The 17,724-nt window shown below is 47.1% G+C and overlaps 1 protein-coding gene across 5 annotated transcripts; it reads left to right on the top strand.

Annotated features, from left to right (window-relative positions):
- The first annotated feature begins 21 nt into the window (after positions 1–21).
- Positions 22–7,577, top strand: DHRS1 (dehydrogenase/reductase 1). 5 transcript variants are annotated; one of them, XM_011385527.2, is made up of 9 exons: positions 22–204; positions 610–783; positions 2,278–2,418; positions 2,573–2,652; positions 5,379–5,511; positions 5,834–6,080; positions 6,537–6,594; positions 6,942–7,022; positions 7,184–7,577. In XM_011385527.2, the coding sequence occupies exons 2-8, from the start codon at positions 634–636 to the stop codon at positions 6,985–6,987; spliced, it is 855 nt and encodes a 284-aa protein (XP_011383829.1). In that variant the 5' UTR covers positions 22–204; positions 610–633; the 3' UTR covers positions 6,988–7,022; positions 7,184–7,577. The 5 variants fall into 5 exon arrangements, with proteins under 5 accessions (XP_011383829.1, XP_011383825.1, XP_011383827.1 ...); XM_011385523.2 differs by having other exon boundaries at positions 23–204; positions 5,834–5,980; XM_011385525.2 differs by having other exon boundaries at positions 41–208; positions 5,834–5,980.
- Positions 7,578–17,724: the final 10,147 nt, after the last annotated feature.

Here is a 17,724-nt window from a genome sequence, read left to right as displayed (position 1 = left end):
GGAACTGCTTCCGACCAAACCGTCCGCTCCCTGACCATCCCCTCCACGCCGCCCGCTGAAACCCAGCCAGAGCGCGTACTTGCACCCCGCCCCGTACTCTGACTCAGCAGTAGTCACCTCGTCCCGCCCGTGGAGCCGGAAAGTTCGCGATTCCGATAGCTTTGCGAGCGAGGTGGAGAGGGGACTTCAGAGACAGCATAGGTGGCAAGTAAAGGTTGCGAGCTCATCCCACTTGGGGCTCAGGTCCCTGGACCTTGGCTCACCCCGGAACCAGAAGCCGCGCCAAAGGGCGCGGCGAGACTGGGCCAGATAGCCCAAGACTGCGTGGGCGCGCCGCGAGGACTGTCGCGCGAGACTCTCCCACCCAGCCAGGCCCACTCAGAGAGTCCCAGTCGGTGCCCCTCCGTGGACAGGCCCACCCCTTCTCTACTCTTAGGCCTCCCGAAAGTGACAGCTGCCTTTTCTGCGGCCTGTACCCAGTTGTCCCCCTCTGAAACTTCTCTCCCCTTAAAGGATCCCAGCCATGGTTCCCCCTCCTTCCACTATCAGGGTCCTCTTTCACATACACATTCTGCGGGCTTCCTTCATAACAAATCTTTGCTTCCGCAGATTTCACCCCTTTGCTTGTGAGTCATGGCAGCTCCCATGAAGAGCCAAGTGTGCGTGGTGACTGGTGCTTCCAGAGGTATTGGCCGTGGCATCGCCTTACAGCTCTGCCAAGCAGGTGCCACAGTTTACGTGACTGGCCGACATCTGGACACACTGCGGGCCACTCCTCAGGATGTGAGTGCTTCCTCTGGGACCACAGGACCAGAAACCACCTGAGAGACCCCTTTCTATTAACCACTCCTCCCAACCCCTTACCTGAAACTATAATATTCCTCAACAAAACGTGAATATTTATTTACTCAAAATGTGATAAATGAACTCCATCAGTAACTTCAGATCAGGTCAAATTTGCCACCAAGGTGAGTTTTATGAATAACTTTTTGTTTGAGAGCTTCAGGGATTTTGGAATTGCAACTAAAGAGTTGTGGACCTGTGATTTCCTCTATTTTAGACTAGACTTTATTGAACCACACATTTTTACTTGACTTTTCTACTGGTTTTCAGTTAAATAAATACTTAGGTACATTTGATTTGCTAGGCACTGGGTGAAGCACTGGGGTTACAAAGATTAATAAGATATAACTTCTGCTCCTAAAAGCTAGAGTCTAGCAGGAAGTCAGAAGCAGAAATGATTCCTTTCAATGTAATGTGAATATGGTAAGTGATAAGAGGTGAATGTGCACAGAATGCTCTGGGAGCTCAGGGTGGGCATCGAGATGATATGGAGTGGTTAGGGAAAGCATTCTGGAGGAAGTGGTTCTTGAACTCAGTCTCAAAAAGTAAGAGGTCAAAGTAGCTAGAACAACCATCTCAGCAAAGGGAACTTCAGAAGCAGACGGACAATGGTGAAAGAGTGTGGATATTGTGAGAATTCCAGAGCATATAGGTATGAGACAGGAGTGAGAGACTGGAGAGGAAAAAGAGAATGGGTCTTTGAAGACCCTGGTGGAGAACTTTGGCTTTATTCTCTAAAAGATGGTGATCCCATTGGAAGATTTTAAACAATACATACTGGATAGAATATGAATAATTAAGGCAAAAAGACTGAAGGTCAGATGAGAAGTTAGGAGGCAAGGAAGTAAGAGGGTGGGACTAGAGAATGGAGCTGGAGAATAGGCTTGTTGTTGAGTAAGTTACTCTTCCTCTGAAGTTAGAGGATAGGGCACATTTGTAGAGGCCGAGGCAAAATGGAAAGTAAAAATAGTTTATGCCTGAGAGCTTTGATTTCATTACCAGGCAAGAGCACAGTTGGAGTAAGGGTAAGAGGGCTGAGATTGAGTAGGTGTTCCACATGAGTGGTGAAGGGTGGGAGTTAAGGGCATGTGAGATGGAAGTGACCAAGGACAAGGAAAAAAGATCAGCCTCTATGCCTTATTTGTCCCTTACTCCCCACGTGTAGTACAATGCCTTGCATATGGTAGGCTTCAGTAAATGTTTGTATATTTTAAACCTGAGATTCCCAATGCACCTTGCTCTTTAATGGGAGGATCTAGCACTTCTCCAGTTCCTCACACAGACATCAGAGGGAGGTATTGCCAACCATGTTTCCTCAGCCAACTTTGATTCTTCTGATGGCCTTCTCGCCTCCCAATCTGGGTATAGAGGGCCTGCATTATGTCTTACACTCATGTGCAACTGTGAGCTAATATCCCGTCTGTCCCTCTCCAGGCACAATCCCGAGGGGGGCGGTGTATACCTGTGGTGTGCGATTCAAGCCAGGAGAGTGAAGTGCGAAGCCTCTTTGAGCAGGTGGCTCGAGAACAGGGGCGTCTGGATGTGCTGGTCAACAATGCCTATGCAGGGGTCCAGGTATTCTTAGAACTTTGATCCCAGCTCCACACTCCTGACCTCCCCTTCTGACCACTGAGTCCTCATCCCTGCTCATTGTCCCTTCCATTATCCAGCCTCTCATACCTTCCAGCTTTCAGACCATCCAATTCATTACTATACCTGTGCTTTCCAGGCAATCCTGAACAACACTAATAAAGCATTCTGGGAAACACCTGCCTCCTTCTGGGATGATATCAACAATGTTGGACTCAGGTGGGTGTTCCCCTTGCCCTGCTGGAGGGACCTGGGCTCCCATCACTCACTTAGCCAGGCTGAGGGCCCAGATCTTTCCCCATATGTCCTTTCTTTTTCTCTATGACCCGCCATCCCTTTCTTCTCCCTTCTATCCCATGTGCCCCTTTTACCTCTGGAAAAGTTCCATACAGATGAATCTATAACGGGAACGTCAACTTTTGTCTTGTTTCTGTCAGTAATTTTCATCTGACCTTTCCCTTGGCCTCTCTCCCACCTCACTCTCTGCCCATCCAAATGCATGACCTAGAAGGGAACCTCCTCCCCTCAGTAATGCACACCCCCCCATAGCTGATATTTCCAAAAATGATTAGAGGAAGAAATTGTTTTAGATCAAAAGGTCAATAAAAAACAGTGCATGCCTGTCATCTTAGCTTCCACATCCTTGCTCCAGACCCAAAGGCCAAGCACTCCCAGGTCAGAGTTAGGAGGGCAGGGATGTCACAAGGTTACATGTACATCTGGCACAGGAGTGAGACGAAACACAGCACTTAGAGTTCTCCCAGTATGATATGCACTAGTTTCATCTGTGTCTATTATTATTATTGGAACTATGGTACACTCTCAGAAACTACATTCCTTGGATGTGATCAGACACCTGTGGGAGTAACCAAGATATTATCTACAAATCCGTGACTAAAGAGTACTCACAGCTTCTAGTGGCAATCCCAAGAAAGCATGATTAGAATCCAATTGTGATTTCCAAAGTGGAAGAAAGACTGTGAGGAAAGAGGGGAATGGTTAGCCAAGAAGCAAGAAAAGAAAACCCAAACAACTGGAAATAGGCAGGGCCCATATCCTTAGACCTCCAGAGAGAGGAGCCTTTCACACTCATCTCTTGTTGGTCAGGGTTTTGAGCCTGTGAGGCAATGGCCCAGACCCTGGCCCCTGAGCCCCGATGAATTCTCAGAGGTAAATGCCACTTTATGAGCCTCTTGGAAGCTCACCAACACCTCCTCTCACTTCCCCCACACACATTCACATACACATTTACTGTGCCTTTCCTCTGCATTATCTTAGGTGGGGCTTCCTTTTGAAGCTGTAACTCTACTTGTTTTCATTTGGAGGGTCCTGTTTCCCGTGCAAAAGAAAATATTTTTCTGGTTACCAAGTCTGTGTGTATTATGAAAAAATGTGAAAATCAATATGATTTTATTCCCCTCATTGCTACTCCTTCCTCCCTTGACCGAAATATAGCAACTATTGATAGTCTAATATATATTTTACCATTCTTTTAAATATTTGACTTGAGAGAGGTACCATAATATATTTATCTAATTCCTTATCTATTGCAGTAGTGGAATTCTTGGAAAAAATATGTACTTCTTAAAGATTTAATAAACATTATCAAACTGTCCTCCAAAAAGACCCCACCGATTTATAAACTCGTGACAGCGAGGGAGATATCTGTTTCCCCATGTCCTCAACTGTGCTACACAATATCAGGCCACTCAGTCAGGCAAGCTTTGCCACTCTGACAGGCCATAGATATCTGAAGGTGGTTTTAATTCATACTTCTTTCTTATTTGTGAAGTTGAGCTTTTTATTTATTCATTTATTGGCTCTTTAGTCTTTTGCAAGTTGTGTTATTGTTATTCTTTTCACATCAATTTATAAGAGATCTTTGTGCGATGGATTCCTTTGTTATATGTTTTACAAATATTTTTCCCAATTTATTATTCATTTTTTGCATGCACGTTCTCCCCGGCTCTGTCTATACACATAAACATCTATAGATGTATGTATTTGTACATTGATATATACATATGTCAAATCCGTCAGTCTTTTAATGGTTTCTATTTTGGTGTGTTGCTAAGACTAGCCCTCCCCACCTCAAGTTTGTGAATACATTGTCATAGCTTTCTTTTAGTGCTTTTGTGCATTTTTTATATTCAAATATTATATCCTTTTGGAATGCATTTTGAAATAATAAGTGAGGTAGAGGGCTAATCCCACTAACCGAATAACGGGCCAGTTGTCCCAAGTCTATTTACTGAATGGTCCCTCTTTTCCTGTTGATTTGAAATGTACCCATTATAATTCACTGAATTATCATTTACATTTGGATCTAATTATTAACTATTTTTGTTTCATTAACTATGTGTGTATTGTTACACTAGTACTGCATTTTAACTATTATGTCATTGTACATTTTAAGGTGGGGTGGCAGGGTTGGGGTTCCATATCCCCCTTGCCCACAAGATATTGCTCTTCCTTTTTCAGAATATTCATAGCTATTCTCACATCCTCCAAAAGTCTTATTGAGATGTAACTCAAATTGACTAAATCTATAGATCAATTAAGGTAGAACTGATGTTTTACATGTTGATTCTTCTGAACAAATTATGTCTGTCCTTGTTCTTTTGTATTAGAATTTTATAGTTTTCCGTGTAGATCTCATATATTTCTTTTTTTTTTTTTCCCGAGCTATTTTAGGTTTGTTGTTTTATTATGACGAGCTCCTTTCTTCCATAACATCTTCTAGAGAGTGCCATTTCTTATCCTTTGGTGGTTAATTTTACCAGTTCAGAATGTGGTCTCCAGCCCTGATTCTCCAGGTCTGCAGGGCCACCATGCCGCCCTCTCCTGACTGACTGTTGCCGCTAGAGGGCAGAGGAAGCTGCCGAGGCTACAGCACCCAGGCCAGCACTGAATGCGGTCCATTCCTTCCTTGCCCTACCTTCTAGAGGCCACTACTTGTGCTCGGTCTATGGGGCACGGCTGATGGTACCAGCTGGCCGGGGGCTCATCGTGGTCATCTCCTCCATTGGGGGGCTGAAATATCTAGCCAATGTCCCCTACGGCGTCGGTAAAGCTGCGGTGAGGACTCGGTGTGGCACCGGGGTTGGGGAGCTATAGGACAGTGATGGTACCCACAGCTTAGGAGGTAAATCCTAGCGATCAGAGTAGTAAGGCCAACTGGTCATCACCTCTTCCACTTCCCCTCCGTGGACAGCTCCTTTGCCTGGGCGCCTCTCAGCTGGCCAGAATAGGCAGTGCACTGGGGAATGTGGACAGCTGAGAGAGGGTGCCTGGGAAGGGCAGGAGACTGGGAAATCCTCAGCAGGAGCAGGGAGGACAGAGGAAGAAGGTGACATAGCCAGGTACCCTGGCTCTCACCCTGCCTCCTGTCCCTCTACAGTGCGACAGGTTGGCTGCTGACTGTGCCCTCGAGCTGCGGCGTCATGGGGTCAGCTACGTGTCTCTTTGGCCAGGATTGGTGCAAACAGAACTGCTGAAGGACTATTTGAGGAACAATGACAATGCTGAAGATTCTCTGCTTAAGCAGGTTGGCAAGGAGTTAGCGAAGATCTCAAAGAATGCAAAGAAATCATCCTCTCCATCCTCAATGTCAAGACAGTTAACAACAATAAGTAGTAAATACCCAGGTGCTTACCATGGCAGGTGTGGGGCTCAGCACTGTACACACGTTACGTACTTTAATTGTGTAAGGGAGATAGTGTCTCCATTTTACAGATAGCAGAACTGAGACCCGGAGAGGTTAAGAAACTTACTCAAGGTCACAGATGCCATAAGTGGAAAGGCTGCCCAGCTCTAAAGCCTATGCTCTTGACCCTCACACGGCACTAACCTAGAAAGTCCAGACATAGTTGTCTTCCCCAGATCCTTTCACTTAAGAAAGGCAGTGGGTCATGGTGCTAGGGTACAAGGCTTACCCGGTTGTGAGAAAGAGTGGCTCCAGCACCTTCCACGATGCTGAGTCCTGCAAGTGCAGTAATGAGGGCCTTCTAGAATAGAAGCTGAAAGCAGGGAAGAGACTTGGGCAGTTCTCTGGGAAATTAATCCTTCACCTCTCTGTTCCTGTGTTTCAACTTGAATTTCAGTTCTCGTCTGCGGAGACCACAGAAATGAGCGGCAAATGTGTGGTGGCTTTGGCAACAGGTGAAGAGGTTGGGGGCAGCTGGTAACAAGAAAGGGCCTAGAGGATCTGCAGGGTGGTGGCAGCCAGTTTGGGGTCCTGGCTCAGGGGGTGGTTGAAGAATAAACTCTTCTTTTCTCTGGGTTCTGGAGACCCAAAAGGTCAGAATTCCCAGTGTGAGGTTTGGGAACTTTAGGAACTAGTTCCTAGGAGGTGTGGCCAGAAGCTAGAGGCCCAGGAACCCTCCTAGGAACAGAGAGAAATAATTCTGGGCTCCTGGGCCTGTCTCAGTGGTGCCCAGTCCCATTGGGCCCAAACCTTGTCACCCTGCACTAGTCCTATGCCATCTCAGCTATATATGTGCCCACAGACCCCAATATCTTGAGCCTGAGTGGAAAGGTACTGCCATCCTGTGACCTTGCTCGACGCTACGGCCTTCGGGATGTGGATGGTGAGAGCTCTCTTCCTTCTGTTTCCTGCTCACTCCTCCTCCCTCACTTTCTTCCCTGTTCCTTCCTCCCTCACATCCTACTCAGTCTTCAGCCAAGGGGGAGGTGTCCAAGGAGTGGGAAATGAGGGTCTAAATCCCCCTTCTCTTCTTGTTGCCCACAGGCCGCCCCGTCTGGGACTATTTGTCTTTGAGCTCTGTTATCTCCCACGCCTCTAGCCTGGGCTGGCTGGCCTCCTACTTGCCTGGCTTCCTTCGTATGCCCAAGTGGGTTATGACTCTCTACACTAGCAAGTTCTAACATTCTTGGCCTGATGTCACCACCCTGCTTGTCTTTTCAGTTGGCCTGGGTGGTTGGGCCTGTCTTAGTGGAACAAGGCAGCCTTTCCCGCCTTGCCCTTGATTCAAAGAGAAAGACTCTGCTACGTGTCCTGGGTAGGTCCTGGGGACCCTGTAGATCCTTATTTGTGCCTTGGTTTTCCTTACCCCTACATTTTACTTTTTGCCTTCCTATCGAAAAATGCTCTGAGTACTAATAAAGGTCTCATTTCTCCTTCAGGGCATTTTTTGAGTGCTGATTCTATGCTGGGCCAAGTGTTAAGTACTTGAGAGAAGTACTGAGATATGCAAAATGTTTGTGTTCTCAAGGAGCTCCATTCCTAGGACAAGGGCCCTTTCCTCCAGAGCTGTTCCTGCTCTTCCTTGGAGAGTTGCCCATCTTGGGGGCACCTGCCCTTCACCGTAAGGCCTGTTTCTCATACCCCAGCTGAGAAGCAGGGCCCCTCCACAACCTAAAGCAGGCACCCCTCAGTCTCACACTGCTTTCCCACCCCCTCATTCCACCGTCACTTCAGGGATGCCTGCTGCCTTCCAGCTGGGCCTGTTCTCTGGGTGAGGCTCGATAGAGTGAGGGTACTGTCTTTGGTGTTGATTTCCTGGAATTTGGGAAGAAAGTACTACCTGAATGCAAGTGAGGGGCAGAGGAATAACTGATGGCACTGACACACTCTCATCTTTCCTCTCAGGATGACACCACCAGAATTACTTTCTGAATTGTAAGAACCCTTTAGGGCTGCATTGTCTGCTCTGGAGGCAAGGCAACAGGGTGTGTTTCAAAAAGGAGCTGAGGACCAATCTTGGGGAGCCTTCCAGCCAGTAGCCTAGATGGTCATTGAGGTAATGAGATGGCTGTTGTAAATCAGAGGGGCAGAGACCATTTCTAGTCTTCAAAAAAGGCCAGGAGAGAGCTGAGGCTTCTTAAGGCTTCCCACAGTGTCTGTAGCAGCTGTGATATTCTTGTGGCTTTCTGGGGACAGCCCTGGTACTGTTCCCTTGGTGTACTGGGATGGCTCACTGGCTTGTGAGAGCTGATTATGCACAGTTCTACCAACTCTGTGGTCAGTGGCTTCTTGTTGGTTGCTTGGAGTCAGCCAGTGAGAGTGTATATACTGAAAGTCAAATAACACTACCAATCAGGGCTTTTTTTTTAGAGAGCCGGCTTATCAGCACATGACTGAGACTGTGTACCTAAACTCCCATTTAGATCACAGTGATCAGATTTCCTCACCACTCTCTTACCTCCCTCCACTCACTACCCTAAATTTCTGTTATTCCCCAAGGTTGGTGAGGGGCAGAGGCTGCTGCCTATATTCTATAAGAAGAAGAATGAGGGCCTCAGGATCTCCTCCAGACTTCCACAGCCACCATTAAAAGCCATCAGTGGAACAAATCCTTGGGTGATGGCCCTGTCTCCTAAAGGCCACAAAGAATTATGGGAAGAACATGGGCTTCAGAGTCATCCAAATCTGTATGATAATCTGACTCCACCACTTACGGAATTTAATGAAATAACATATATAAAGCACCAAGCAATAAGTAGCTATTAAAATGATCAGTTCCCTCTCTCAACAAATATTTAAGAGCATCCCTGGCACCAGGCAATTTTCTTGAGAGAGCAGAGAAGACAGCAGACCGGACCCTGCCCACAAAGGACTTTGAAGATCTTAGACATCATCTAGACCTTCCATTTAGTAAAAGAAGTAAGCAAGCCGGGCCTCCAAGAGTCCACACCACACAGGGTTAGGCCTTGAGTTTCTGGTGTCCCAAGAAACCAGAAGGAACAGTGTTCTTTACAGTCTGCTTCCCTCCAACAAGATTTAATTAATCTTAGCAACATAAGCAGTACAGTACAGAGCTCTGAGAGAAAGAAGCAGGAACAGTGAATTTTGATCGGAGGCAGAAGAGATTCAAGACTGAGAAGCCCAATGGTAGAGAGTCTTAGGACATTTGGGGGATCAATACTTATCCAAAAACACTTATTTAATGCCTACTCTGTGCCCAGCACCATGCTAGGTATCAGGGGAGACCAGTTAAATTTGGTAAGATGAGTCCTATAGGAAGTTTACCCTGAAAATACAGGAGGAAGCAACTAGCTCCATTAGGAAATGGAAGGAGGTGATATTGCCCAGAGACTTAAAGAATGAGGTAAGACGAGGAGAGAGGAGGTTTAATTTTTTTTTAATTTAAAAAAAAAAAGACAGCTACAAAGATATGAAAGTGTGGCAGAACAACTAGAGGTTTGGTGTAGCTTAAATGTAGATGTGATATGAAATAGATTTCCAGAGAGAAAGATGAGTAAAGATAGATGATTGAAACTTAAATGTAGGCAATAGGTTTCTACTGAAGGTTCATCGTATATGCTGAGTGACATACTATTAAGGAAGGGCTCCCAGGGAGGCCAATAGGTGGGTGGTGGGGTAGAAGAAGCAAGCTATCCTCCCAAACAGTTCTGGAGTGTAAGGCCTCAGGGTAGCCCCAGCCTGGGACCTTCACATGTTATACTGTGGCCAGGGGTAAAGCAGCTTCATTAGGCCAAGGGCAATCCTCCAAGAAAAGCCAAATGTGTCAACCTTGAAAGCACACCGAAGGGGGTGTCATGCACAAAAATGGAAAAAGGCATCCCAGAGGATGTGGTCAGAGCACTTAAGCAGGACTTGAGTTTTAGGAAGCTCACTGGGACTTAGATATGGGGAGGATATAGGCAGCAGCCTCTGCCCCTCACCAACTCTATCCAGGATGTGATGGCAGTGGAGATGTGGGCTGGGGAGAGATGATAGGAGGCAGTCAACAGACTGGAGACCTGTGGAAAGGGAGGAGGGGCTAGCGCGGGACTACTGTGGTGTTACCACTGGCATGGGGGGACCATGAAACCAACAGCAGGCACAGAGAAAGAAAGAATGTGCCTGAACTGGGAAGGAAGTGCCAGCTTGCCTGAGGGTAGCCCTGGTGGGACTCCGAGATGCAGCCCCAACTCCCTCTGGTTTTGCCGATTCCCAAAATGTGGTTAATCTCCCAAAGGAGCCCAGGGAGGGATGGAGAAGAGATTTTTTATTTGCATTTTTATTTATATTTTTAAAAGGTAACATATTTGTGTGTCTAAGAATCCAAAGGTATAGAAAGGTATACAGTGAAAAGTCCCCTCCTGTCCCTGCCCTCGAGTGCCCCTTCCCCAACTCAGAGGCAGCCAGTGCTACCCAGTTCTTGGGTAACCACAGAGAGAGCCCAGGCCTGTACAAGCAAATGTACAGGGGTTATATTTTCCAGTCTCTGAGGCCTGTTCTGGCCCTTGTGTCCTACACTTCTAAGCTAGGAGCAGCCCTGGCACAGAGGCCCCACCCCTTCCCAGGTGCTTATGCAGCTGTTCCCATCACCAGAAACTCCCCTACCCTGCCAGCAAGGAGGGTAAGAGCAGTGGTTACTGACGACTCAAGGAATGGAGAGTAACAGCCACAGAGAAGGGGTGTGAATGCCAAGCAGCCCAGCCTGAGTGGCCCAGCCTGAGTGGCCCAGCCTGGTCCTGGCCGCCTCACAGAGGAGAACCCACACTGTGACAGTGAGATGCATATCACACCTGAAGTGGGATTCCTCTTTCCAGAGCAGCCGCCCAAGGGTTACGGGTTCTGAAATGAGGCTGACTGCGAAGCCTTTGATCCCAGGTTGTCCCCACAGATGTGAGCTCTGACCAACTGGCCGACAAGAAACAGGAAGGTGATGGAAGCAGGTCTGGACCGAGGGGTCTCAGATTCCAGATTTCGGGACAAGTCACTGAGGAGCATTTCCCATTGGCTCCTGAAAGTCCCTCTGGGTGATGTGACAGTGGGGTGGAGATTTAAGCATAGGGAATGAGGAGCGCAATTTATAAATCAAAGTGAGGTGATTAGGCCCAGACCTTCCCTTTTCTCTTCCTCATACTGGCTCCTATGCACCATGGCCCTCAAAGGCGTTTACACTGTCTCTGAGATATTAAGTGAGGTCCCTTCAGCTCCTTAGCCTCCCCATCCCTGGGAAGGGCCCCCACCATATCCACAGAAGTCACTTTGCCACAGCCTGCCCCCATCCTGTCTTGTCTCTCATCCTCATCCCCCAGGTTAGTCCACCCCTCCACAAAGGTCCTCATCCCTGGACCCTTCTGCCTGTGTCCTCTCTTAGGCCTCCCCTCTTTCCACTATTCCTCCTGGCCCCTGGGGCCCACCCTCACCTGCCCTCTGGCCCCACCCCTCCATATGATCTTCTCTCTATCCTTCCATCTCCCATTTGGGTGCTCTTTGTTGCTGCCTCCTGCTGTGCCTTTGGCAAGGCAGGGTGGACAGGCACAGGCTAGCCTTATAAGACAAGAATCCAGCTCTCTGTGTTTTCAATTATCATCATGAAACAATTAGACAACCACAGTGAAACCCAGGGTGGGGACTCAGAGGAACAGGAGAGGTCAGTGCAGCCTGGCTGCTACCCAGGTCACACATAACTCTTGTTATGTGAGTAACATTCTTATCCCTGCCTTTCTCTGCAAAAACTCACCTGTGTCAGTTCCTGCTTCCGGGAAACTAAGTAACATTCTTATCCCTGCCTTTCTCTGCAAAAACTCACCTGTGTCAGTTCCTGCTTCCGGGAAACTAAGGGCATCCTAGCCCATCTCAGTGCCCAGAGTAGCTTCCTCAGAGCAAGGTCAACATGTCATAGGGCCTGCCTGGACTTGTGTGCCAGAGAGGGGAGGAACTGAAAGCCACTTGTGCTTAACTTGATAATGGGGAATCTGGGAGAGTAAAGGATCCTTCTCTTGGAAGCTCTTAGAAATGGAGAAGCCTGTGGAATTCTGGGAAGGAGGCAGCGGGAGGAAGTGGGATCAGTTTTCTGCAATTTCTGTTAGCAAGTACAAGCACATATGCCCCTATCCTTGGCTCCCTGTTTCTTGGAGAAGTAGTCCCAGAAGAAATAAGCAAAGCTGGAATTTCACAAGCAGACAGTGCCCAGCATCCCCGAGGGGCTTGTGCAAGAAGCAAAGGTGACTTGGCTGCGGGCTTTTGCCAGCACTTTAACACGGCTGAGCCTGCTAGAGACTCTCGATGTTGCAGAGCTGAGAGAATTAGTGTTTACTGGGCACCAGCAATGACCTAAACACCCTGCATTATTATTTTTGGCAGAGAGGTTTGGGGATTGGGCAAAGAGGTGAAAGCATTCTTAAGTTTACTCAGCCCGAGACTCCTGGGCAAATTCAGATTTGCCCTTCTCTCAACTTGACCACATGTCCTTTCCTCTGCACCTTTGCTTGAGCTTTTCTGGTCCCTGGAGTGCCACCTACGTACCCCACCCAGCCCCATTTCTATCTGACAGAATTCTTCCCACAAGCCTCATCTCAACTTCCTAGAAACTTCGGGTTTCTTCTGCCATTGCTCTTGCCCCTTCTAGTAACCTGTGATATTCACTTGCCTCTTGACTGGTATTAGAGCCATAGGTATCCTCATCTGATCCCCTAGACAAGGTTGACAATCCCCTCCCCCCTTTCATAGGCTGGGTCTTGGGCCCTTCACCCCCGCCCCCCAACCCCAAACACACATTCATAAAACCTTCGAACCCTGCACATAGAACAGAACAGTGCCCGGAGTGTCCATACCACCCAGAGTGTGGCTGAGCTCAGAGGGACCCATGGGTCAGGGCCACTCCCTCCCCCGCTGGAGGCAGATGGGCTGGGCCAGCCTGCAGGTATCTGTGCCGCAGGACTAGGACTCCTGCCCTCTAGTATTTCTCAGTCCTTGATGTCATCTCTTCCTGCCATACCTCAGTTCTAGCCACCCTTATCAGGGGCCTGGGGTCTGGGAGAAGACTGCCCAGAAGGGCTGCCAGCTGATGGGGCATGGAAAGTGTGGCTGGGGCTGGTGGCCTCTGTGGGGAAAGGCCCTGGCAAGGCTGGCCAACCCTCAGCAAGCTCCCTGAACCTTAACTCCAGGTGCTCCCTTCCCCAACCCTCCCCTCAGAACTCCAGCCTGAGTCATGATTGGATGCAAAGGGTACATGGGGATATAGTGTTGCTCCTCTTGGCAATTCCAGGTGTTCTCCTTTTTTGCTAATTTTGAGGTTCCACCCTATCCTCTATCTACTCTCTCTCCACCTCACCCCAGCGTTGAGGCCTGGAGCGCAGCCACCTCTGACCACTCCTTCCCACCTCACCCCAATCTCCCTGCCCTAGGATCTAAGAGTCCCCAGCTTTCTCACCTAATCCCCACGCCAGCCCAGTGGGGTGCAGCATGTCTTTCTCTGGCCTCCATGACTCACCATTCATTCATCCACTCATTCATTCTTTTCCAGGATACCCGAACATTACCACCACCAACAACTACATTATCTCAATGCCCTGTTTAATTTCCCAGGGCTCGTATGACTCTCCAAAATCATTATTTTCTGTGTACTTGCTTCTGTAGGGTCTGTCACCCTGATTCGAATGGAAGCTCTTTGAAAGCAGGAGCCTTGGCAGTCTAGGTCACTGCTATGGACTGAGCTGTATTGGTGGTACTCAATGATCATTGCTTGGTGATTGGCTGAATCATCATAAATGTTTGTTGAGCAAGCACCTTGGTGCATACACCAGGCCCTCCTCACTCCCAACTCCCTCATTAGCAAGGCTGTGGGGACTTGGATCTGGATTTCAGGTTCTGACTAAATATCCCTGAAGAGGGAGTTTTCTCACCCCTTTCCAAAATTCACCTCCACTCCCTGTATTCTGGGACCCGATAATCCCCTTCCCAAGGGGAGTTTAAAATAGGATCAAAGCTGTACACTTATGATTTGTGCACTTTGAGTATATATGTGTGTTTCATTGAAAAGTTTTTCAGAAAGAAAAAAAGAAGCAATGGGAGTTTAAGAAAAACCTGTAAACCATTACATATCACCAGATCTAGAACGAACTCCTCTTGAGCTCAGTCTGAGTCAGGTGCCCCTCCCGCGGGCCCCCATAGGCCCCTGTCTAGCTTTTTATACTGACATGTCTGTGTCACCCATGAGACTTGTCCTGTGTCACCCATGAGACTTGTCCTGTCCAATACTAGCCTCTAGCCCCATGTGGCTATTTAAATTTAAATAAGTTAAAATTAAATTCAATTTAAAATTCATTTCCTCAATTGCACTAGCCACATTTCAAGTGCTAACAACCACATGGGGCTAGTGGTGACTATACTGGATGGCACAGATACTATTTCCACTTCGCAGCAAGTTCTAGTCTAGCACAACTCTGCACTAGACTATAAGCTCCAGGAACATGGACATCGAATCTTTCTGGTCCCGCACTGTATCCCTGGCACCCAGCACACCCTCAGGTCCAGCTCTAACGCTAAATACATACAAACTGATTGAATTAACGCTCATACTGCCACACTGCACAAGGCCCTACACCAGCTCTGGTATCTATGTTTTCCCCACTCTTCCTGCCTCCAGAGCCCAACCAGGGCTCATGGTCTCTTTCCTCCCTCCAAACTATCTCTGATCCGAGACTCAGGGTCCTAGAGGCATTGGTGTGTGTGTGTGTTGGGAAATGGGAGTAGAGAAGGGATTAGTAGGGCAAGGGCTAGTCAACATAAAGAAGCATTGGGGTTCCAGGCCTCAAGAAGCTCAAGTTTGAGCCTCTGACACTGGGTGCTCCCGCCTACACAGGGGCAGGCACCTAGGCTTTGGCTTGAATTCTGGCTGTGTTTCTTCCCAGCTCTGTGACTTTGGCAAGTGACTTAATTTCTTTGAACCCACTGTCTGCATTGTTTCCTCATTGTAAAACATGAATAATAATACCTACTTCATATATGTAGTGAGTGCATTAAATAAGATGTCTGAGGCTCGGTCAGAACTCAATTATTGCTTGTTCTTCTCTCTACATAGAAGGCAGTAAAATCCCTTCCTCAAATATCAGATTGCAGCCCTCAGACACCTACATGCTTCCCACTTATTCCACACAAAAAGCCAAATATAACTCCTGACAGCTCTTTTTGCCTTAAAGCAAGAGGCTTGTCATTGGTTCCATTGGTTCCACTGCTCTTATCTCCAAAGGCACCTGTTTCACCTCCTGTCTGCCAACTAGCTAAGTCTGTTTGGTTCATCTCCCCTCCCTTCACATCATAGTACATGCCTGAAATGCCCTTCCTGCCCTCTCTTTCCAAAACCAGGCTCTACTTTCTGGAAGCAGATTTAAAGTGTAGGCACTGTTCTAAGCACTTTACATACATCATGAGATTCACTTCCTCCCTGAACTGCAGCCTGGTTGACTCAACTTTTCCAGTTTCAAGATTACTAATTACTAAACAATATTTTATGCCTACTTCAGCCTTTGTCCAACCCTTTCTTCTTCCCTAGTGACTATGATGTAAGACTGTACCTGGCTAATCCACACCTGTTGGTATCTGTCTTCTCAGGTATCTGATTGTATATGTGAGTGTGTGTAGAGCAGGAAGCAAGAGCAGATGGTGATGTCCCTCCCCTAAAACAAAGCAGTTGGTGAGGTAGAAGGGCTGCACCAGACCAGACACAAGTCCCATTTCGCCACTTACTATATCAGTGGCACTTAGTAAGTTACTTAATCTTTCTGAGCCTCAATTTCCTTGTATATTTGTGACAAAAATTAGAAAATTACCACTGTTACTATTTACTGAGTCCTTAAAGTGTAGGCACTGTTCTAAGCACTTTACATACATCATTTTATTTAATCTTCCTCTCAACTCTGGCAGGTAGGTATTATTTAAAAGGGTTAGAAGAAATATAAAGAATTTAAAGCCAAACTTTCTTACCCAGATGTGATTTATAAACATGTACATGCCACATGGACATACACTTCTCACAAAGACATCACACATATATACACACTATCACCTTGAACCCCATGAAAGCTCCACCAGGAAACCTTCCTGAGCTTCCTGATCTCTCCTATCCCCAAAGGCCAACAGTACTCATTGTTAGGCCTAGCCAAATCAGCCCTCACTGTGTTGCTTTGTTCATTCATTCAAATAAATACTCAATAACTACTAAGAACCATGGCCAAGTATCAGAGACACAAGACCAAAAGTGTCATTCTTGTCCTTCAGGAACTTTGAATCTGATAGGAAATGCTGACATACAAACTAAAACTTACAGTAGGCACAGGGAAATATGCACTATCTTTGACAGCACATGTGGTCTTCCAAATCAGACTGGGGCATTCTGGAGAACTTCCTGGTGGTGACACAAGTTAAATCTATAAGCCAAACAGGAGTTATCTGGCAAAGGAAGGAGAGTCAAGAAGAGGAAACAGGTTAACATGTTTGGGAAATTGCAAGTAGTTCTATCAGCTGTGATAAAGAGTTTCTAACAAGGGCAAGCAGGACATGAAGCCAAAGGAGTAGTAGGCAGGGCCCAGTGCCAAAAGGCCTGATGTGCTAACTTGAGAGATTCAAAGTTTGTCCTGAAACTTTGTCAGCAGCCATGGAAGGCTTTTAGGCAGAGATGTGACATGATCGAATTTGCATTTTAGAAAGACCAATCCAGCAGCACAGAGGATGAACTGATAATAGAGGGGATGGGGCAGAGATGGGAGAACACTGACAAACACTTTCAACAATCCAGGGAAGTGAGCTTAAATTCTTAGTGCAATGGGAACAGAGAGAGTATTTTAGAGATATTAAGGGAAAATGGAGAGGGAATAGTGCCATTCACTACAGTAGGAAACACAAAGGCCAAAGTTTAGACTGGATGAAGAGACAATACCTTTTGACGTTTGGAATTCAAGGTATCTCTGGGACACCCATGTGTTATCTAATAGGCTTTTGAGTATGTGTGTGTGTATAATATATATACACACATATATACATGTTATACATATATACACACACATACACACACATATATTTCATTCATTATTAAAGCTTGCAAGACATCTGGACTGGAGATATAAGTTTGAGTGTCATCAGCTTACGGATCCTAATTAAAACCATGAGAGTGGATGAAAACACAAGAGAAAGTGTGAGCCAGAAAATCTATGGGCCCAGGACTGGGCTCTTTCGGGTTAGGGGCTGGGGAGGCTCCAATTCCTAGAAGTCAGGCTTGGATTTCTGAAAGTTCTCCCAGCACCGGTGTGTGAAGTAAATAAAAAAAAGGGCGTGAGGAAAATCACCCATACTTAGGAGAGAAGACAGGGGCAGAGGTACAGGAGGAGAAGCCAGGGCAGGGTGTCAAGTGGAAGGAAATCGATAGTGTCAAATGCTGCAAAGGTCAAGGAAGATGCAGTACTTCCATCAGATCCGGCAACTAGGCTGTGGCCAGAACTGCCAGAGTGAGGTCAGTGGAGCAGTGAAGGTGTGGTTTTCAGCTGTTGGAGAAACCTCTTCAACTGAATTACAGTTGGAGTCGCTGACTCAAACTT

This window comes from Pteropus vampyrus, unplaced genomic scaffold (genome assembly GCF_000151845.1).
Source record: "Pteropus vampyrus isolate Shadow unplaced genomic scaffold, Pvam_2.0 Scaffold736, whole genome shotgun sequence".
Classification (NCBI taxonomy): Eukaryota; Metazoa; Chordata; class Mammalia; order Chiroptera; family Pteropodidae; genus Pteropus; species Pteropus vampyrus.
The sequence above is the reverse complement of the archived record's forward strand: the minus strand, read 5'-3'. Positions and strand labels throughout refer to the sequence as shown.